The 23,312-nt window shown below is 42.7% G+C and overlaps 2 protein-coding genes across 2 annotated transcripts in view; one reads left to right on the forward strand and one right to left on the reverse strand.

The window, feature by feature from the left end:
• SMURF2 (SMAD specific E3 ubiquitin protein ligase 2) overlaps positions 1-8,471 on the forward strand; it is a 59,871-nt gene extending 51,400 nt beyond the window's left edge. The window contains exons 13-18 of the mRNA XM_015423642.1: positions 1,281-1,459; positions 2,181-2,318; positions 2,532-2,652; positions 3,734-3,935; positions 5,915-5,990; positions 8,276-8,471. Of these exons, the coding sequence (XP_015279128.1) occupies positions 1,281-1,459; positions 2,181-2,318; positions 2,532-2,652; positions 3,734-3,935; positions 5,915-5,990; positions 8,276-8,375 (816 nt within the window). The 3' untranslated portion in view covers positions 8,376-8,471. The remainder of the gene's footprint in view (positions 1-1,280; positions 1,460-2,180; positions 2,319-2,531; positions 2,653-3,733; positions 3,936-5,914; positions 5,991-8,275) is intronic.
• A 9,926-nt stretch (positions 8,472-18,397) lies between these two features.
• CEP95 (centrosomal protein 95kDa) overlaps positions 18,398-23,312 on the reverse strand; it is a 47,192-nt gene continuing 42,277 nt past the window's right edge. Inside the window, exons 17-21 of the mRNA XM_015423643.1 lie at positions 22,153-22,227; positions 21,483-21,635; positions 18,961-19,107; positions 18,808-18,879; positions 18,398-18,709 (exon numbers count right to left, since the gene is read on the reverse strand). Coding sequence (XP_015279129.1) covers positions 18,530-18,709; positions 18,808-18,879; positions 18,961-19,107; positions 21,483-21,635; positions 22,153-22,227 — 627 coding nt within the window. The 3' untranslated portion in view covers positions 18,398-18,529. The remainder of the gene's footprint in view (positions 18,710-18,807; positions 18,880-18,960; positions 19,108-21,482; positions 21,636-22,152; positions 22,228-23,312) is intronic.

The following is a 23,312-nucleotide window of genomic DNA, read 5'->3' on the forward strand; positions in this document are numbered from 1 at the left end:
CAGAGAAATTTGCTGCTGTATAATTACAGACTGGAATTTAGGGTTGGATCCTGCCTGTTAAGGAGGTGAAGCATAATGTGATAAAATCGTGAGTCATCCTAGCAGAGCAGAGTGACTACAATTTTGTTTTAAATAGCAGAGGGGGGATGTTAAGATCTACCTTGGCCTGTGTAGCCATATTTGCAAAATCTCCCCACTTCCGAGAATCCCCTTATATTGTATATATCATGGAGGTGACTAGCAACTTGGAACTGAGATGGGAAAGGGCACCCATGCTGCCTTTCTAGGGGAATGCTTACATGTTATGTGATTCCAGAAAATTAAAGACATCATTGTTGCAAGAAGGTGTAAATCTATGTTGTCTTAGAATGCTGGTTTCAGTTAGTGAATTGGAACATAATGTGAGTTGCATCAGCAGTGCCATTTTCTTTCTTCTTTCTTCTTTCCTCTCTCTCTCTCTCTCTCTCTCTCTCTCTCTCTCTCTCTCTTTGGATGCAGGGAATGGAGAGAATGAGAAGAAAACAATGGGTATCTACACTTAACAATTAAAAAGTAGGCCCATGTTGCAGCAGGTAGTGGTTAAAGGAATGTTTGAAATATGAAGAGACTGTAACTGAATTAAAACTTCACTGTGATGTTGTAGTTACAGCTGGTGACGGAAGAGAAGACAGGGAGACAAACTGTGCTTAAGTATGTGGAAAGACAGTAAGATAATGGAAATGAATGAACCCTCCAGAATGGCTAAGTTAGTTTGGAAGGTTTTCCATTTTGAGGGGAAAGAAGAACGTGCCTTCGAGTTGCAGCGGCCCCATGCAAGAGATGAGCAAAGGTGGTGGTTTTGCCCCGTTGCCTTCCTCTACATGGCAACCCCAGTCCGCCTTAGTAGGCTCTCGTCCAAGGGCTGACCTTGGCCAACCCTGCTTAGCTTTCAAACTCTGATGAGCTCAGGCTAAGCTGGGCTGTTCAGCCCGCTTGTGGAAGGAAGGCCTGACTTTAAATATAAAAGGAAGTGTTTCAAACTATAGCTGGCTGGAAAAAGTTTCAATGTGAGTATAGCATTTTATACAACAGAAGTTAGATAAATACGTATTTTCTTTGCATAATACAGCTGCTATGAATGACATTTTCATCGTTTTCCCTCCTTTTGGTTCAATTTCTGTGTTGTATCTGCCAGTAAAATGCTTAGAAAATGTTCCAACAGAAAAATATGAATAATTCAGAAGTTTTGGAATCAGACCAGGAGTCCTGATTTCTGAGTACATTTGTTCTTTCAATTCCAGGAACACTTATCCTACTTCCACTTTGTTGGACGGATCATGGGTATGGCTGTGTTTCATGGACACTACATTGATGGAGGCTTCACGTTGCCCTTTTATAAGCAATTGTTAGGGAAGCCAATCACGCTGGATGACATGGAATTAGTAGATCCAGATCTTCACAACAGCTTAGTGTGGATACTGTAAGTACTGATCCCTCCAAAACAACGATTAAATAGTTTACAGTGGCCATATTCCATTTATTTATGTTTGTAGCCTGCCTTTAGGTCTGCAAGCTGGGCTGACAGTGCATTACAATTATTTATGTTTGTAGCCTGCCTTTCGGGCTGCAAGCTGGGCTGACAGTGCATTACAATAACTTATCTAAAAACAAATAGAGCTGGAAGAAACACAGCTTTTCCCTCCTTGTGGTCTTCCAGAAGTCTAAGCATTGGGTAGTCCTAATGTGGATGGCTGCTGGCCTTATGAGATCATAGTCATGTGGGGGGCAACATTAGCATGTGCCTGAGGAGAAGAGTGCTGGCCATGTGACAGATGAGGACTTCTATGTTGGGTGTGATATGCCAGGGTCTCTATAACATATGTTCATTTTAACACATGTATGAACAGTGTTATGTTTTAAAAAGCCTCTTGAACATTCTGCAAGGCTTTTCAGTTATAATGTTTTCATACTCAAAAAAAAGTCTGGCTTCCAGTAATTAATTATTCAGAGTCCTGTATGTGCCTGCCTCATTGCTCCACAGGCTATTGCAATGGCTGCGATAATATTTGTGTGCCCCACGTGGAGCGCTTACCTGATATAAACAAACTGTTTTCTCCTGTATCTTTGTTCAGCAGATTATAGTGTATATGTTTAGCCATGTCCAAGATATTTAGAGGTAAATTCTGTGCTTTGCACTTCAGGGAGAATGATACTACAGGCGTCTTGGACCATACATTCTGTGTGGAACATAATGCATATGGCGAAATCATACAACATGAACTGAAACCCAATGGGAAAAGTATTCCTGTCACAGAGGAGAATAAAAAAGAATATGTAAGGTATTAAAAACAATAAGTCTTCTTTTTGTTTAAGTTGTGATGTGTTAGCCAGAGAATCTTATTACTTGCCTGCATTAATAGTATGAATTGAGTAGAGAGCTAGTACAGTGTATAGTTGCACTGTGTTTCTGATGCTGTAGTTTTCCAAGGTTTTAAAAAAAGGAAAGTGTCAGCTGTGAAGCTCTTGCAAATGGAACCTTGACTTTATTGCAGGCTTTATGTAAATTGGCGATTTTTACGAGGGATTGAAGCTCAGTTTCTGGCTCTGCAGAAGGGATTTAATGAAGTAATCCCACAGCATCTGCTCAAGACATTTGATGAAAAGGAATTAGAGGTCAGTATGCTAATGATACCTTGTGTCATCAAGTGTAACAATAAAATAAAACATTCTTCTTAAATTAGGTAATATGCAAACCATTGATCCCCATTGTTTCAAGGGTTGGAGGGTTTGCAGGGGCTGGATTAAGAGTAAGACCCAAGGTTAAGGTAAGAGATCACCAAGGCCCTGGAATTCCTGATTATTATTTTGTGGGTTGCCTTCAGTGTACATCCATTCTCACTAGCTGTTTTTGCTGGCCATGCTGTCACATAAATTTATCTCAGTTTCATAGAATATATGGTGCAATTATTTTTTTAACTTTGGTCAACATTTTAGAGTTGTAATTTCAAACTTTGCTTTTTGTTTTTTGATCTGTTTCTTATTCTTATCTAAATGGTCCCATTCATTGGATCCTGGGAACTGAAAGCAGGAGTTTCACTCATGGAAGCAGATTTTCATTTTCTACAGCCTCATGCACAACACACAAAACTGGTCTTTGAGGGTCAGGGGACCCTCAGGAACAGGGTGGGATGCAGCTCAGGGGCCTGTATCTCAAGTGGGGAGACTGTAAGGAACCCAGCTTATTCTATCCTAAAAACTGGATCTAGAAAGCAGCAATAGGACACATTGCATAAAATCTTAAGAAGTTTCTAGCTATCGTTGCGAGTCTAATGTGTAGTATATGACGTGGACAACAAAATAAGTCTGTGTAGGCCTTTGGAATCCAGTCTTTTCTGGTAACTCAGTGCAAATTTTTCACCACTTTTAAAATGCTTTCTGAGAAAATGATGGAATAGGGGAAAGACTTGATTTCTAGATTTGCTCTCTAGAGTATACAGAATAATCTTATATTCTTTGCCATACAGTGTTCAAAACCAGAATTACACAGTTGGAAACAAAACCTCTGTTTTGAAAACTTTAAACTGGTTGTGATTTCCTGAAGGCTGTTATTTCTTAGCATAAAATTAATCCTCGCTTTAAGTATTCCATGTCATCCAGAGCCTGCAGTTTTCTATTCCTAGTAGAAATCTTTGTGATTCTGAATGTATGTAGCCTTTGCTACTGATCTTTAATTGTTTGTGTGATTTCTGAGCAGCTCATAATTTGTGGCCTTGGGAAGATAGATGTTAATGACTGGAAGGCCAACACCAGGTTGAAACACTGCACGCCAGAGAGCAACATCGTGAAGTGGTTTTGGAAAGCCGTGGAGTTGTTTGATGAAGAGAGAAGAGCCCGATTGCTGCAGTTTGTGACTGGCTCGTCCAGAGTGCCACTGCAGGGCTTCAAAGCATTACAAGGTAGCCCTGTTTTGTGGTGGGGAACGGTCTCTGGGCAAAATGCAATAAAATAATTGCCATTTCTGAAATACAGATTTAGTTTTGTGTATCACTTGATTTTCGCATAATCATAATAGAAGCATGTACCTTTGGATTTGTGCAGTTAACAAATGAATATTTTTACATTCATCTGTCAACCTAACAGCTATTCCTAATTGTATGTGATGCCTCTGCCCAGATAGAATTTTGATGTATGTGAGATCTCTGTGCGTGTATAGAAATAAAAATATGACCTTTCCTGGTCTGAATTTTTAAAATGTGCATGTGCTGTGGAAGTACAGATCAAAGGAGTATAAAAAGCTTCATTGCCTGGGGTCTTACAGACAGAATGTTTGTCCTGGTTTGGATGCTGTTGGGAAGCAAGTTTTTCCCCCATTCCCCACAGTATGATGGTGCTTTCTTTCACCTCTCAAATTGTCCCCAGCTTTTCCGTGTTCTTTCCAAAACCAGCCTTACAACAATCTTTTTGGAAAGATTGCAGCAAGCCAGGATGGCAGATGTGTGGATAGAAAAGTCCCCTTCAGTTAGCAGTCCAGTCATTTGTGCTACATATTCCCAGTCCTGCCTATTAGCACCATTCTTCCCCACACACACCCCAGAGGGATTTTAAAAACTATGGGTATTGATAGCTCTCTCTAGCTTTATAACAGCCAATTGAAATAATATACTAGTTATCAGCTGTCTTAAAAAAAAACAAGTTCAGTCTCTAGCCCTCTGATAGCAATACCCAATTTTTTAAAAAAACAAGTCCTCCAGTATGAGGGGAAATGGTACTACAATGCCAAGACCACGGCCATACAACCCGGAAAATCTACAACAACTAAGGAAATGGTTACTATCTGAGGGCTGGAACAGGGAAGCTACTGGAAAACACATCATCTAGAAGACTCTTTGCTGCTGTACTGAGTCGGCAGTTGCAATGGGACAATCACAGGAAATTGTCTCCAGGTAGAAAATGCTTATGTTGCTGTGAATGTGTGGCTATTGGTAGATCACTTCCTATATAGGACTATATTACTATTTTCATACCTGGCATCACACAGGAGTGGTTCTGATTTTGAGTAGTAATTATCCCAGGGGTCATTTCGTAGAAAAAGAGCTGCAGGAGCTCATTAGCATATTCAATAGGCTATTAGCATAATAGGTCATTAGCATATGCCACACCCCCTGACATCACCGGAAGAGATGTCAGAAGGGGAAGCAAAAAGGGGGGAGGCATCTTCAAAAGCCTCCTCTTCCCCAGCTGGTCTGCCAAGGCAGGCTGGGGGGGGAGTGAAGGGCTTTAAAGTTTAAACCCCTTCTCTCTAGAGTTCCCCCAGCCCGCCTTGGTAGGCCAGCTGGGGAAGGGAAGAGGAGGCTTTTAGAGATGCCTCCCCCCTTTTTTTGCTTCCCCAGCCCAGCGTGCTTCTGGGGCTCCCCTGCCCTCTCCTGGCTCGCCTGCCTGCCGGGCGAACCAGGAAGGGCCGGGGAGAAAGCGGGGAGACATTTAAATGCCTCCCTGTCCCTTCCTCAGCTCACCTGCCCCAGCGGGCTAGCCGAGGAAGGCTCCTAGAGAGACCCTCAGCCCTCTCTGCAGACCTGGAGTCGCGCCGCATTAGCGGCGTGATGTTTCCATGATATTCTATGGCCCCATAGAATATAATGGAAAGATCGTGCCGCCGCTGCTGCAGCGCGACTCTAGAAAAAAGGAGCGCGGGGGCGGGGCTGCCGGGGCAAGCTGCTGAAGCAGTGCTCTGGTGCGCTCCGGCCCCAAATGACCCCTGCCTTCTCCTAATGTGTCGTAGAAAGCTCAGGTGAACTATTTGCAAAATGGGAGACATCCAGGAGAAACACTTCGTTGTTATTACACTCTATTTATTCTCCTTTTTCTATGGCATTTTTTACTGCTTACTTCTCTAAGCATTCTGGCTAGCAGCTTCATTGTATACTAATTTTTGTAGGTGCTGCTGGTCCAAGACTATTTACAATTCACCAGGTTGATGCTAGCACAAATAACCTGCCAAAAGCTCATACGTGGTAAGTCAGACACATTACTGTATTGCTTCTCTTCTACAGGAAGAAAGTTGAATGGGTAAAAGTCTGTATGCTCTATTTGAGAAATTAAAGATGGAAGTGATTTTTCAAACTTTAAAAACAACATATTAGTCTGTTACAAGTCAATTGTGTGAGAGCTGATTTTTTTGCAGTAAAAGCAGGCCAATAGTTTAACTGTTGGGGGGGGCACTGGGGGGGGGAATGATGTCACTTCTGACATTACTAAAATAAAATTAGATTTAAATCTAAAAAAAATGAGAGCGCTCTTCTAGCCCCCCCCCCACCCCCGCTACCCATTAGCCAACTCACTCACCTCGCTCACAGCCACGCTTCTTCCCTGCCGGCCGGCCAGCCATGTTGGCCAGGCTCTCCCTGCCAGGTGGAGCCGCTTGTCCACAGCCAGAGCTGCATCCCCCCTAGTGAGCTGCTGTGAGTGACGATGAGTGAGCGAGGCTGGGGTGCCACAGCCATGCCATGCCCTGCTGAAGCCATGCCTGCCCTGTGCTGCCTCCGGCCAGCCGCCATCACCTCGTCCTGGCCGGGCTGCTGCCTCTTCTCCTGCTTGCTGGGCGGTGGGCTGGCGGCTAGCCCTGCAGGCCCAACTGTGCCTGCTAGACCTGTACGACAGAGAGGAAGGGGTAAATCAGGCCAGCAGGCAGTGGGGGAGGGAAGACTGGGAGACCGGGAGCATTGCAGATTCGGGAGGGGGCACCCGCTGCCCTGCCTAGCTGTGGCCCTGAGTAAAAGTAAGGTAAAGTTGGAGAAACTATGCAGGTTTGTATGTTGTTCATAAGCTGACCCATTTTACTGCTCTGTCCATCATGTGGCATTGTGCAATGAAGTTTTCAAAAACCTATTTTCAGAGCAGATGTAGTCCCCAGTGAGGACTGAGCTGATGTGTCTGTGTGGCCTTAGATGGTACCTTGAATCCTAGGTTTTGAAAGCTGCCCCTCCCAGTTAACCAGAAGCCAAATTTTAACCTGCAGTAAACACTTGAGTTGGTCTAACCAATTAATCAAAACTTTTGGCAATAGTAGACATTTTCCAGTTGCCATTCATTTTCTTCCCCTTCAGGTAGCAGTCATTAATACACTCTATATTTGTGTGCTACTTTTCAAGTCTGTAACCTTCTCAAAATGCCATTTCATTCACACTGCATTTTTAACTGATAAGGAGGTAAGTAGGTTGTATTGAAAATGACAAAGGGAGCTTCAACTGAAGTAAAATCCCTGCTTTGTTTTGCATGCCCCTTCTCCATCTCTTTTGGACTCTCTGGCTTTGCTAACATGAATACCTGAGACTGTGTCAGAAACTTTCTCAGGGGTGCAATCTTGAATCGCCAACCTGGCCTATATGGCTAAAGGACTCCCAAGTGTTGACCCTCTATCTCAGATAAATGCAAGCTGACAGTGCCTGTGAGGTCGATGTAATCTGTGAGCCGAAGGTGCACCTTGTAACATTTGAAGACTCATGGAATTTTCACTATTTGTGAATACCCAGTTCACATGTTACATGTGTCTGTCATGCTAAGCTTAGTGATGGAAGTGGGTGAAATTTTTTTTGTCCGTCCACACCTGTTTGTCTCTGCCCTGCTGCTCACACAATGCCTGGAAGTTAAATATGCAACCAAGGCAGAGTAGCTGAAATGGTCCTGAGCGCCTGCATGGAACTCTGCCATTCTTCCCATGTTTGCCTGCTAGAAACAAGCCCCTGCTATTTTTTACTTAGAAGCTTATTCAAAGATGGATTTAAATCCCTAATTTTTAATTGGAGATTATTTTCCACTTTTTCCCTTTTACTCCAATCTGCATGAAATCAGGTGTTGTTGTTTTTTAAAGACTGCTTGAGTATATGGGACATTACAAGAAAAACCCAATATGCGCCCTCTTCACATGTTGGGATGTAGTCCCTAGTTTCTGTTGATTGTACTCTGTTAAAATAATAACAAGGTTCTGTTCCTATAATTGCATAAGGCTAAGCAGGTTGAAAGCTTTTTAAAGCATTAGTTCTCTTTGCTGCTTTTGGCAATGAATTTTTTTCATGATTGCTTTCTTGTGGCATCGAATTGAATAGTTTTAATGCTGTCAAACTGCTTTTGGATATTGATGTAAAATTCCTAATAAGTTTTCACAGTAGTATTTTTTTATCACCATGGTGTAGCAGGGTGTATCTATCTAGGTTTTTTTTTAAAAAAATATTTTTTTTTATTTTGGTTTTTTTTTATAGTTGAAGGTGCTGTTTAAACCTTTTGTTCTCTTTGCTTGCAGCTTCAATCGAATAGACATTCCTCCTTATGAAAGCTATGAGAAACTTTATGAAAAGCTGCTAACCGCCATTGAAGAAACATGTGGGTTTGCTGTGGAATGAACCATGTGTAGGCTTATCTGGGACTGTATTTATATTCCGTCAAGCAGAAAAGCCTCCCTTTAGCCATGACACCGTAAATGCTTGAAATATAGGAAGCTCCCCTCTGCCTCTTTTTCTATTTTTATGACATTACTGAGGGAAAGGACAATTTTTGGAATTTTTCATTCAAGAAAATGTCCTGTAGTTTCTGTCAAGGAATCATTCAGCTGCTATGAAAAACTAGTATCTTGAACATACAGAATGCTGACTTTCCCTTCATTTCAACAGTCAAGCAGTATTCTTCTCTTTAAAAGACGACTACTATTTTTATAAAATGGGATCTGATCTATTTGCCTACCTGATTTCTACTCTCACATTTCCAGGATACAGTTGTTGGTACAAGTCATGTTCCAGCTTACTGAAGTAAACATGTGAAACTGAACCTTGCTTATACCTGCTATTTTTTTAAACAAAATATTTTGATGATTCTAATCTTTGCATAAAATTGGCTAAACACATTAATCTTTTAAATTAAGGCCACTTTACACGTAAAGTGTTTTGTTATACTGAGTGGTTTTTCTCTTCAATTTCAGTGTGTTTGTGTAAGAATTTTTATATTTCTTAAGCATTAATTACAGGTTTTGAATCCTGTTTTTCTCTTGTCAGATTCTTAAGCATAGTTGCACTGCATTTGGTACAGTACTTGTGGTAAATGTGGAAACCCCTTTTTAAAAAGCATTCTAGGCATTTAGCATTTTTAAATGAGCATTTTTGTAAAGAAAAAAGTTAATACTTGAGTTTTTTTTAATTTGCTTTCCATTTTAAATGGAACTGCTGCATTTTTTAAAATTCCTAAATGTATGTTGCTGTCAACAGCATTCTTCAGGATCGTCAGTTCATCTTTCAAAACACTCTGTGGATGTCATACCAACCAAAGCTTTTGTGTTCAGTGCAGCCAATCTGCATTGTATTTTAGTTGCTAAATAAATCTTATCAGGTTGACACGTTTTTAAAAAAAAACAACTCTGGATTTGTATTGGTTAAAACTAAGGGGGAAAGGTGATGCAGTGGACTCAAGACACTGCAGAAAGTCTGGTTTTATCTGGAATGTAAACATGATGTGATGCTCTAATAAATATTGTTGGTTGGGATATGTCATACTGTGCTGAGGGTAGATCTATACCAGTTAGAACACGGAGAGCATATTCAGAGCATATAGTGTTGCACTGTTAATGGGGTCTGTGTGAGCAATTCTCCTTCCGTTCAGTATGTTTTTTTTTTTTGCAGAGGGGCAGTTCATGACATGCGAGGTCCCCTTGTTTTTCCCCTTCCAGTTGTATATGGTTTCTGAGACAAGTGTCATTGCAGAAGATTCAGTGTACTGTTTGTTGAGCAAAGGCTAATTCAACACAACATATGTGCTTATTTTCCTCAATCACATATGTAGGTGTACAAATGCGAATGGTGCACTGCTGACATGGATTTCCACAATAGCCACTGCACTTGTCTGAGGAACCATATGCAGTCACGAGGAGAGCTTGCAGGCATGAACTAGACCTTACTCAGCTATGCTGAAAACTAGAGAACTGTCAGTACTGTACAGCACAGCTGCTTACTTTTCTGTCCTGATAACAAGGGTCAGCAAATGTTTCTAGGATATATCAATCATAATTAAGTCATCTAAAATCACCACTTTCCCATACTGATGTAGACTCACTGGTTGCATGGTCACTAGAACTTACAATGGATATGGCAAGGTATATAATCTTGAGATGTGAGGATAAATGTTATGGTTTCCATTTGCAACACTGGTTTTGGTGAAGTCTCTGCTTCTGTTGTAGGCAAAACGTGACTAGTTTCTGATGTGATTTTGCTCAAATTAGATTGCTGTAGCAAACCAAATGGTGGTGGAAGATGTTCTATCTGTGACTAGGTATGGCAGAGTAGTAGGAATATCTTCTTGCTGTTCCAAATGCATCAGATATCCATTTCCCTGCTCATGGGCTGCAATAGAATTGCTACTCTAAATTTACTACTTTAGATTTAGACTTGGTTCTGATTGATAGATTGGCTTCAGTGCTATGCTGTTGGATGCCGACTTCTTGGAGCAGTTCTCGGCTTATCTCCAGATGCTTCAGCTGCTCATTCAGGTCTCAGGAATAACAGTTACTCAACTGAAAAAAGTATCTGTTAAAAGCATGGGGTAGGATGGGAAGTTTACATGTTTTCATGCCAATTGTTATACACATACTGTAAGTTTCCGTGTATTAATTTGTGTGTACAGTCCAACATTGGGACTACTCGTGCAGACCAGCTGTGGAAAAGATTTCCAAAACTTTCTAGTAGTCTAGGAGTGCCCTCCTCCCTCTGACGTTTTCCTGCCAGGATGATCACATGACCAGGAGGAGGGGCGCTACTCCCTCAGTTCTCTTTTTGCCGCTGCAAAGAGAGGATCACCACTACTGTTATTTTTTCCGCACCTTATTCTTGAGGCTGAAGAGACTTCTTTCTCTCAAAAAAACTTCCTTCTCTTTCTCATCAATAGTCCTTCTAATGAAGAATAAACTACATTTAAAGAAGAAATGTTTTTGGATTTCCAGTTTGTCGTTATGGCTCAAAAGGGGCCTCCCTAGGATTGTGCTGACTGTGGCTTTAAAATGGCACTGATAAACACCTATTGGCCGTGCCTTATCTGCCTAGGGGGTTCGTGCAACAGAGCTGCTTGCTCTTTCTATCATCAGTGTACTCAAAAACATGGTTTGATAGAGCTGGGCTCAAAGGAGCTCTTTTTGAAAGGCTTTGGCTGCATGCCAGCCTTGCCTATAGGTGCATTTCCCCTTCCCTGGCGAGGTGTGGTCTGACAGAGCTTCAGGTTCACTGGCTCTTTTTAAAGGCTTTGGCTACATACCAGTCTAAATAAAGGAACCTTCCCCCTCCTTGGCTTTGTCTGCTCTGAAGGGAGAAACCTGGAGGTGTTGCCTGACAGAGGGCCCCCCCCCCCCATTCAGAATGGCTCTTTTATAAGGCTTTGGCCTGCCTGACTGAAGGAATCCCTCCCCCCGGCTCCTCTCAGCTCTGACAGCCTGGAGGTGTGGCCTAGCAGAGACTGCCTGACGGAAGGAATCCCTCCCCCTCCCCGGCTTCTCTGGAATACAACCAGAAGCCTGGAGATGTGGCCTGATGGAAGTCTCTAAGCGTGACTGAAGGAACTCTTTCCTGGCTGCCCTCAGTTTCAAGGTGAAATGCTTGGAGGCATGGATTTAAAAGAGCCTTGCAATTCTTAATGGTTATTTGTGAAAGGTGTTATGTATCAGGAGGATATTGTGCCTTCTAGTTGGGGTTGTTCTGGCCTCTTCAGCCTCTGTAGTTTTGGAGAGTTGCTGAAGTGGGTGGAGTTTCCTATTATTGTTAGTTGTGTTCTGAGACAACAAACTAGTTATATGTTCAAGTCCTACTGAGCTTTATTTTACCACTCACTCTATTGGGAACGAGGATGCCAGCCTTCGGGTGGGCCCTGGGGAGCCCCAAAAATCACAGCTCTTCTCCAGACTACAGAGATAACTTCCCCTGGAGCAATGGATGCTTTGGTGGGTAGACTGTATGGCACTGTGCCCCACTGAGGTCCCGCTCTAAAGCTCTTCCTCAGGCTCCCTCTCTAAATCTCCAGGAGTTTCCCAGTCTGAATCCGGCAACCCTAATTGGGACTGCCTCGGTTCCAAGGTCAGAGCTGATTCTCTGTTGATCTCGACTCCAAACCTTCTTGCTGATGCCTAGTTCTAAAAGCTGACACAGTGACACAGCAGCCTTGGTCCACCACCTTCCTGCAATCTCTCGGCACTGAAACTTGATTCTAAGGGGCTTTCAGCACAGGTGCTGTTTCAGCAGAAGCAAAGCTTGCCATTGCCATCTCCATGGGGAACTTAGAAGTGTCAGTAAATATGCCTTAGGGAGGCAAGCCTGAGCAGGTCACCTCTCCTCTTGGTTCCATGGTAGCCATCAGTGGTGGTTTGGGCCTCCTTGACTGTTACTGTTTTCAGTAACAAGGATAAACCGTCACAATCTTTTTGTAGGCAGTTTTCCTGTTGGTTTCATGTATGTCCACACTCCCTTCTTCCTACCAGGGAATGGCACTGCTTCTCCCCAGGGTTCTCAGTCTCCTTGTTGCTTCTGGGAAGGAGCTCTTATTTCATCAGGGTTCAGACTGTCTCTGGAGTCACTCTTATGTGATGCCATTTGTAGCGAAAGCCAGTGTGGTATAGTGGTTAGAGCTCTGGGCTAGGATCTGGGCGACCCAGGTTCAAATTCCATTCTGTCTAAAAACTTTCTTATGGTCTTAGGCTCATCACATTCTCTCTAATTAATCTGGTTGCAGGATTCTAGTGAGGATGAAATGGAAAAACATAAAATCCACTTTGAGTCCTTATTGGAGAGTAAGATGGGGTATAGTAAACTCCATATCCATCTTTTTAAAGGACATCTTATGTTTCTATTCAAAAAGTCTGCCCCATGGGACAAAGTATTTGACATGCAAACTCTAATTCTTTGCTGATGTTACAGCTTCTTCTATAATCCTTTAGCAAATATATGCTTGATTCTACTGGTTATCTCTATTGTTGCTGATGGCTTGCAGTTCAAATAACATGTCATCTCTAATTCAGCCACTGCAGAGTGTGCTATAAACTGTTAGCCTGGATGGGAAGTGGAATTTCTCTGCTGCACTTTCCCTTTAAGTTGTGAATCAACAGGTCAATATGGCCCTTTTACTAGCCCCTTTGAAGTGAGCTTGACACACCATGTCTCACAGCCTGTGCTGGACGTGAATGTGACAGATCTGTTCCTTTAATCTGGGTCAGTCTTTTTATACTGCCCCAGTCCATGCTAGGATTTAGTCTTTTTTTGGGGGGGGGGGCTTTCACAGAGAGGTTATGAATTCAGTTCAGTTGGACAACAGTCTGGGGAAAAACAGGGTTGCTGTCAGACCCTTAAGAGTCACCTCTTGTTCCCATCCTTCAAATAACATGATGTCTCAAGATTGTGCACACTTTTTTCCATGTGCAAGATGCCAGGTTCCATCCTTAATATCTACTGAAAAAGTCTCCGGTAATTGGACATGTCAAAAATCCTTTAAATTCTTTCATTTCTTCTCTATGGTGATTTAGTTTACAAGAGAAAGTAACAACTCTGTGGTCTGTTCTCTTGTGTACCACTCACAGGTTTCCTAGAGTTCTTTTCACACTTATGTCACTTTGTGGGCTCAGACCCAAGATCTTCCCCATCTCGCTTCTGAGGGGAGGTTGCCTGTCTTCATATTAATTATTCCGTTCAGTACTACCATGGGAAAGAAAAAAGGTCCTATTTCAAATGATTCTTATGTGTTAAGGAGGGCACCTTAAAAGGCCTGTGCTCAGGTCCAGATAACCTAATTATGTGTATTATAGTCTTTAAACTTTTGCTTGGCTGTTTGTTCATAAACCACCCTACCCTTCCTGCAGAGAATCCTCTGCCATTGTGGATGGAGACTCCCAGTGGTAGAACGCCAACATTCCCCTTCATTGGAGTTATGCCTTGGCTGTTTTACAAAATGCACAGTGATTAGGGTGGCCCATGTGAGGCTGCTATATTGTTTTCCCTTCTCTGTTGATGGTCGGTTGTTGCCTTTCTCAGTCTTTAGTCCTTATTTTACTAAGATTGTAAGCTTGTTTGGCTTCCACAGCTGCAATTTTGGGCATTTTTACATATCTAGAAGTTATACCATAGCAGAATTTGGGTTTTGTTGTCTATGTCACCCTTCAGCCCAGATTTGTTTTTCTTTCTTTCTGAGACAGAGCTAATGTGCATCATTCTGCTGGTCAAAGCACTTCATTTTTCTCAGGGAAGTTGGTGTCATCTCAGATGCCTCCTCCCCTTATAGTGTGGGGACCCAACTGTGGGCATGTGTCTCCCAGTGGCTCCTGGCCTTCTGTGAAATTAGCTTGTCTCTTAGTACAAACGCTCCACATTGTCATGGAATGCACTGTAATTTTGTTTTCCTTGACTAATGGGGACAACTCCCAGATACTCTGATTAGAGGCAAGGGCTATTTGACCTTACCCCACAGTTTGACGCTCTGTGCCCTGTCCTTTTTTTACTCCTTTCCTGACAGGGACCCCTGTCATTGAGGAATGCCCTTCTAATCTCTCAGTAAGTTCATCTTGTTTTTATGCTTTTTCTCTGGCTGTTTCACTGTGCAGATTGCTCTGCATGCTGCTCAAGGTTCTTTCATGCTGTCCTTTCTTTGGCCACATCATGCTTTCTTCACTGCTTTCATTATTATGGCGCAGATCTGTTTATTCTCAGTCCTGTTGTTGATTTCAGTAGTTTCGATCAGCTCCTTTCCTGAATTGTAGCAGATTTTTCTGAGTGGCAAGCACCACACCTTCTCTACTAGATCTTGCGCCTCAAAGTGAAAAAGACTCTACTGAGGCTGTAACAGAGTTTCGATCCTGCTTCTTATGCTGCTGATTATGTTTTGTCCACTGGTGGGGATTCACTGCCCTGAGCCTGCTTTAGCAGGGAGGGCAGGATAGGGTATAAATTGAATAAATAAATAAATTCAAACTCTCTAAACTTTCCTCTTCCTTATTGGATTTCTAAAGATGTTATAAAACAGAGGTATAACCCCTTGTTTGTTTTTTTGTGCTTCCCTAGTGCTTCATTTAGAATATGTTTTTTAATATGCAGCACTTCCAACGATGGAATGAAGACATTGTCAGTTCTAACCTATGTCCCCTCCATTCGTGAAGTTTCCCAAGGTTAGGGTGTCTGATGCCCTGGCCAGGATCTCCTAGAAGGGATTGACTCTGAGTCTTCATGTCACACAACACTATCCTTACACTTGGTTCTGATGCCAAACATCTGTGCACTCCTTGGATGTGACTTTTCTTGGCTTTTGGTCTTCTGAGGACCCAACACTACTTTGTATTGGTCTCTCGGGTTCCAACAAGGACTGGTGAATGTCCTCTCACAACCCGTCCTTGTGCACTGGTAGAGACTATCACACTCAGTTTTGAGTGAATGGGTGTTCAGTGCCGCTTTACATATCACAGCTCTTTCCAACAGAGTGCTGTTTTTCTTTGCCATGTTCCTGCATGTATTTTGGTTGGGACACTTGTAGAGCGCTCCCTGCTCTATGAAGACAGTTCAGGGTGAAGATCAATATGGGACGCAAAACAAATGTTGGGAAGGCAGTCCTCCATGGTCTCTTCCTTTGAGAGCTTCACATCCGCCTCTTTCTCTCAGTGAGCTTGCTAATCTCCCAATGTGGGACTGCCCAGAAGTCTCAACGATGAAAACAAGGTTGCACTTACCTGTAACTGTTTTTCATCAAGTGGTCTTCTGTGCAGATGCACATCCCTCTCCTGCCCCACTGTGAACTCTCTGGAACCTTAGTTTCTCGATCTCTCTGGCGGTGGTATGGGGAGAACTGAGGAAGTAGTGCCCCTCCTCCTGCTCATATGATTGCTTTGTCAGGAAAGTGCCAGAGGGAGGAGGGGCACTCCTAGACTACTAGAAAGCTTTGGAAGTATTTCCCCTGGCTGGCTTGCACACACGCAGTCCCAATGTGTGCCTGGACCACTTGATGAACAACAGGTACAGGTAAGTGCAACCTTGTTAAATCTTCCAGTGGACCCCAACATAAGGTAGATTATTCTTTGGATCTTTCAAAAGCTGTCATTCTGTTGTTCACAGGCTGCTCTGTGTGTTTGGTGAGGGGGCTTCTTGAAGAACCAGATTTTGTACAAAGCATTCCTTGCTGCTTGCTCTGTAGGAAAGAAGGCCAGATGTGTTCTTCCTTCTCTGCAGACTTACACTTGATTCACAATAAATAGCCTTGCCCTTATGGCATGTAAAGGTGGGATCCTTTCACACCAGATCATACTGTGTGTTATGGTCTCCACTGATTGCCTCTGCTCATCTTGCTGCAATTGTATTACATCAGTAAAACAATAAATGCTTGCTAAAGTAACAGGTTTATAGCCTCAATACAGAATCCATTTTAAAGGCCATGGGGAAACAAGCTGGGTGCCATCTGTATACCAAAACTTGAGTTTCGAGAGTTCTTTCAGTGATAGCTCCATTACCCTCCTGTTTTAAGAGAAGAAGAGCTGGTTTTATACCCCGCCCTTCAGTACCTGAAGGAGTCCTGGAGCAGCTTACAATCACCTTCCCTTCCTCTCCCCACAACAGGACATCCTGTGAGGTAAGTGGGGCTGAGAGAGCTCTGAGAGGGCCGTGACTTACCCAGGGTCACCCAGCAGGCTTCATGTGGAAGAGTGGGGAATCAAACCCGGTTCTCCAGATTAGAGTCCACCGCTCTTAACCACGACACCAAGCTGGCTTTAAATCGTTTTGAGTGCAGAGATCCTTCCATCATTACAGGGCTAACTTGGTGATGAATACTCTTATGTTATGGGCTAAATAAAAGCCTTTCTTTGACAAACACAGAACAGACTGGTGCAAATTGAATATTGGGTCTTCTGAGTGCCTTTATCTGCATAACCATGAAAAGCACACCATCTCCCAGAAGTTTCTCTGGACTGAATTGTCATACCACAACCATGCCACTTTTCCTTCAGACAAGTGCTAAATCCAATAGTGTGTTGGACCTTGGATTTTCACCCCGTATATAAATGTGAATATTTATTTCCATCATATCCTTCCTATATTGTTTGTTCATCTATTCTGAGTATGCATAAAATAGCTAAGAGAAATTCCCCTTACATTTCCATGTTTCTTTTCATTATGAATGTTTAAATATGGATAGTGACTATTTTGGTAGGGTTCAAATAGTTGCATTTCAGATTTAATTTTTAGGTGTAAAGTTTTGTAAATGGTGCTTTGTACAGTATATTCTATTTTTTGCACATAGCTTCAGTTTCCCTAAACTGACTTATTTTTTACCAAAACTGTGTTGTATTAGAGTCCGGAGCACACAAGGTGGTGGTGGTTTGTTCCACAATACTACATTTGTTAAACCTACTGGTGCTTTTAAGCTGGCTGAATTACAGAAGTAAAAGCTTTCTTTCTATAACATACATCACAATGTAGCATGACCCCACTGCTTCAGACTTTAAACTCTACCATATAGTCAACACACACTCTTTTTATTAGTCTTTCCAACTCTGCCAAAATCTAAGAGCTCTGTCTATAGCTAAAATTAGTGTATACTTGGTATGATTCGTACTTATTCCACAGACTGACAGGTGACTTTAGTTGCATTTCTATTGTATTTATTGCAGAATGTTTTAGCGTTGATATTCATTGTATTTTCACCCAAGTTGTTCCTTGAGCTTTAACAAAACATCTATATAAAATGTTTTTCTAAAAGTATGTACCCATGCAGAAACTGAGCAATAAAACTGTATGCTGTTTGCACTGTTACAGCATCAATGGTTACAAAAAGTTTGGTTTTGTTTTTTTAGGAGGTGCATACAATAGCCTGAGAACAAGCCCACCAAATAAGTTGTTGAAGCCTTTCGTTATCTGACTTCCTGTAGAGTTGCCAAGTCCTTGCTTCATCTTTAAATATACTTGGGAGGAGTAGAGTAATGTAAGCAAACACTGTTGTTACTGTTCTGTTAGGAAATAGTAACGATGCAGCTCAGCTGAAACAGCAAAGGGTTTTGACATCAGGTGACATGTTAATTATACTTACCCTTATGTATCACCTATAGGAAACTGCTTCCACAGTGTTAGGTGAATAGTACACCTCTACTGGATAATGACAGTTCTCTTTCACAAGTACTGGGGGGCAAACTTATTCTTACACACAGACAGCCCCCCAATCTCAAACTCCTCCTCACCCACAATAATACAACATATGATTTGAACAGAGAGTAATTGTTGCAAACTATTTATCACACTTGAATTCAGGTTTGGACAGGGATGCATTAAACTTTCTGCACTGAGCTAATGTGTTTTCTAAATGAACTCACTTTGGATTTTCATACATTGTCGATTATTTGTAGTTGTGGGAAAAGGTTTGAAGAGGCATTTAGGTGCAATTACCAAACTTTTATTTAAAAAATCTTTTAAAATGACAAATAGTCTCAGTGCCAGGCACTGCAAACAAGATTCAAGGCCCACTTCTAAACAGCAGATCAAGCTGTTCATAAGCACCCCCTCCCCAAAACTCTTCAAAAGAAGTGACAGTTTTTGCTATATTGGAAAGAAGCCATCTGAAGTCTAGATCTGAGGCGATCAGCTTCTAGCTCACGGAAGAATGAATCATCATCATTCTGAATGATCACATCCTGCAGCTCCTGGATCTCATTCTCCATCTTCGATCTAAATTCACACTTCACTTTGTTCAGTGTCTGTAAGAAACCATTGGCAATAAGTCAAGGAGTTGGTTAATTTAGTATTAGTTTGGAAGCTTAATTTAGTACTAGTTCTGAAAGTTGATGAATCTTACTTGTGCATGTGCTCTCTCTCTGGCTTCAATTTGTTTACGTTCTTCTGAAACTGCTTCAGCCAGCATTGAAAACTAAACACAACACAAGAAGAGTTAATCATGTGCAAGGTCGACTAAGCAACATTCTTGTATTATAGGAATGAATGAGTCTACCTGATCCTTGTAGTAGTTCTCCATGGACTCCAGCTCTGCCTGGTGGTGTCTCATTTGCTCAGCACGCTTATCCTTGGCATACATTCTCAGTTCATGCAGTCTTCGCTTCTGAATATCCAAACCTTCTTCAAACAGGTTTTTAAATATCTGTCAAACAAAATGACAAACACAGCCATAAATAAAAAGGGAGCTCTGTGTTAATAAAACCCTAAGGCATCAAGCCAGAGGGAGGCAAAATTCTTATCACATTCTTGCAACATCTTTGCCTTGAACAGCTCTATCTGGTTAATAGCAGAAGGTTTTTATCAGTGGAGATGAGAAAAACCTCATCCCCTTCTCCAAAACCAATTGCAAACAACTGGCATTTCCCAAATCAGCTGCCCATCACCAATGGCACCTCAATTGGGGGGGCAACACTCAGCCAAATACTCTAAATCCCAGAATCATGGCAACTTCTGCATGCATTTTATGAGATTCCGCACAGAAGCAGAAACTGTCCTAGGGAGGCAGGCAGCTAAACCACAAAGAGCTTTAGAGATGTAAGATTAACACAGGGCATGGGGGATGTACATGCATCAGATTTGATTTTGTTTAGACCTTGTTTGGCTTCCCTGCTCCAGCTTGTCTCATCCCTGCCTCTGTTGTACACTGATTTTCTCACTCTAATAAAGTTTTGTTTTCAAAAATCGGGGGCTACATTACTATCTGTTCTTTCTGTTGCTGGAGATTTTAAGGGAGAAGGAGGAGATTTTATCAAGGCTCCTCCACTATCCTTAACTCTGTAAGTGTAAAGGGTTTTCTGGATGGCTCTCTATTCCAAGGAAGTAAGTTTTCCAAACCAGATGGTGGCACTCTTACAGCTGTTGCACCAGTAAAGAAGAGCTTTCAGGAGCAGAGGCAGAAGACAGTAACCGGTAGTCGCCAACACTGGTGGTACTGGAAACCGTTGTTCATTTTCCTAGGTAAAGGTTTCCCTTGCTCGAAAGCCAGTCGAATCCAACTCTAGGGATGCGGTGCTCACCTCCGTTTCGAAGCCAAAGAGCCAGCGCTGTCCAAAGACGTTTCTGTGGTCATGTGGCCAGCATGACTAGACGCCGAGGTGCACGGAATGCTGTTACCTTCCCACCGAAGCGGTACCTATTTATCTACTTGCAATTTCTTGCTTTCGAACTGCTAGGTTGGCAGGAGCTGGGGCTAGAGATGGGAGCTCACTCCGTCATGCGGCACTCGGGTCTCGAACTGCTGAACTACTGACCTTCTGGTCGGCAGTTCAGTGTCTAAATTACATCATCAAGATGGGATCTCCTTGAGTAACAACGATCAGTGGTAATAAGTTTATCAACTAATTTGGCTAACAATTTAAGACATGATTCAAACAAGGTACCTTGAAATGCTGCAAGTATGGGAACTTAATTTATTAATTTAATCCTAAAGTTAAGACTACAATTCATTCTCTGAATAAAGTTCTTATTCTGTGCTACAGTACCACAATAACTTTAAAAAAAAAAGACAAGTTTGATCTCAGCTCTTAATCGTACCATCAGTTAAGTGCTGAATTTTCAGAGGTTTAATCTGCAGATTAATGTTAACAACCCTGACATTAGCGTGACATTTTTATCTTTGGCTGTAGTTTGTGGATGGAGAACTAAAGTATGTGAAAATCAAAATTCTAGAGACTCAGAAGAGACACAGATATTCAGAATCTCAAGCTACTATTTACTGATGTGCCACTGCTGTGGGGAGACAGTTTAGAAAAGGAGCACTATGAACTAGGAAAGCAACTGTAAATCTACTCATGCGTAAACTAAATTCCTGTCCAAAAGGGACCAATTGTGCCATAGATGAGATTAAGAATTTAGATGGGAAAGGGAGAGAGAAATATAAAAGACCATCTATTTGAGCATGGCTGTGCAGTTGAAAACTCAAGGTGACAGCTGCTAGAACACAAAAGTACTGTGTGGGAAGTTATGCCACTCTTCCGGCTGTGTTGTGGTAGCCCCTCTGTGCATTCTCAAACCACCTGTCAGAATGCTGTAAAAAGATCACTCCTAGGTACTGGCATGGTGAGGGTGCTGCTGGTGCCCTCCTGTGGCTAGCTCCCAAGCTACAATAATTGAAGAATGCCTATTTTGTCACACAGGAATGTTGCTAGCTTGAAATAGGGTCACACGGTGGCAGCCTAGGCACATGATTGATTACGGAAAGGTGCTGAATTTAAAAAGCACTTCAGGTACATTACCTTAAGTAGATTGGTATTATCTCTAAATTGTAGACTGAAGCCATCTACTGAGGTTACAGCAAAACTAAGATTTAAAATGAGGACCTCCCAGATCCCAGCTCATCCTGTTAGCCACTTCCTATGCCAACTGTCAGTTACTGGCACCCACAGCTGTAGCCATGCCACCACCGGAGACTTCTAAACACAGACCAAGTTTGAACACAGTGATGCTAATAAGAATCTAGGGTGGCCCTTCTACAGAAAAGTAATTCTGGTTCCTGGGAAGGAAGGGTCCTTTACTTACCCGTTCCTCACGGGTCCTGGCCCTCATCATCTTAGCCCGCAGTTGAATTCTGTAATCTTGGTAGTACTTTTTCGCTCTGATGATTTGCTGATGTCTCTCTCTCATTTTATTTTGGCCACATTTCTGATAATGAATACGTTGCTTGAAATCTTGCTGAAAGAAACACCAAACAAGTTCCGTTAAAAAGAAGGGAGTTCAGATCACTTATCTAGAATGGCTTGAAAGACAAATACTTGGAATATGGGAATTTCATTCACCCACCCTATAATGGAGCTAGACCATGAGTAAGCAATTTTTCAAGAGTCCAGTTCTCCTTTTTCTTACCCAGAGAGCTCCAGCCTTGGTGCAGTGTGGGTGCAGTGTGGCAGCACACTCTTCTAATCAGATGAGTGGTTTGGCTAGACTTGGCCTGCAGAATTTGTAAGCTACCAAGCTGAACACAGCCTACCCAGCCATTTATTGCCCCTGTGCTCAACAACTGACCTGTATCTGCATGACCGGGCTTGCAGGGAAAAAATCAAAAGATTAGTATGATCCCGGTGGTCAGGGTGGACTTGATCAATTGCACTTGGCTGGAAGAGTCACACAGTTTGCACCAGTCTGCCCGAATCAGCTCTCACACCTCATAGTTCCTATGCCGCGTGGCCAGGGCTGGATCACCCAAACATACCAGTCTCTTGTTATGCGCCTGCTCCTTCTTAATGAGCTCAACGAGGAGGTCATGCTTCTTCAGGGCTTCTACTACCTGAAAGGAAGGGGGGAAAGGCTGTGTTTCCTCTAAGTTTCCAGCACACCATTATATCTTATATTCTAATAGTCAAATGTGGTCTCACCTGGGGATACTTATATCTGCAGATCAGCCCACACTGACTAAAAACAGAAATTTTTGCAAACTTGGGGGATTCTCCAGGTTTGCAGAAAAATCTAAAAAACATTTAAGAAATACATGGGAGGGGGGGTTAATCCCCCCAAATGAAAGCATTGCTTGCACATGTGTAGACAACACACCTACCTCCTGTTCATCTGTCAGTGGGCCTGGGAAGAGGAACCTTGGAAGGCTGGCAGCAAAGGCCGGAAGCCATACTGGGTTCATGGCAGGGTGAATAGTGGAAGCTCATAGGGTGACTTTGAGCCAGGGTGGTTGTGAAGATAAAATGGAGGAGGGAAGAATGACATAAAGATGCTTTGGATCCCCACTGGGGAGAAAGACAGGATGTAAATAAAATAATAAATACTCATTGCTGTGGCTTCTGTGCAGTCCACACTAGGACAGCATATGTGCAGGCCAGCCATGGAAATGATTTCCAAAGCTTTCTGGTAGACTAGAAAGGAGCCACAAAGTTGGGGTGTGTGTGAAGAAAGCTGCAGTGGGCCCAGCAGGAGCCACACTGGACTCACTGCTGAAAAGCAGTGATTGCGGGTGGGGGGGGGGTGATAAGGGAAGCCACAGCAGGACTGGCATCAAGGGCCTCGAGCCACACAGGGTTTGCCACCGGCAGCAGTGATGGCAGGGGGTAGCTGGGAGCCATACTGGGTCCTGCAGCAGTGGTGACAGTGAGGGGGCCTGGCAACAGTGATGACAGGGGCCAAAAGCTGCAGCAGGCAGCAACCAGGGGCAGGGGAGAAGGCTAACAGAAGGAAGGGATCCCCTGCAACTATCACGTCTATATTTTGATTCTCAATCCGGCTCATCTGAGGATACTTAAATCAAATCTGGAGATTGAAGCTCTGAACAGACAAGACAGATCTTCAAACATGAAAAATGTCCCAGGTTTGCAGAAAAAAGAAAAACATTGGGATGGGGGTTAGAAAAACCAAAAATGGTAAAAA

The sequence above is a fragment of the Gekko japonicus genome, unplaced genomic scaffold, assembly GCF_001447785.1.
Source record: "Gekko japonicus isolate JY-2015 unplaced genomic scaffold, Gekko_japonicus_V1.1 scaffold33, whole genome shotgun sequence".
NCBI lineage: Eukaryota > Metazoa > Chordata > Lepidosauria > Squamata > Gekkonidae > Gekko > Gekko japonicus.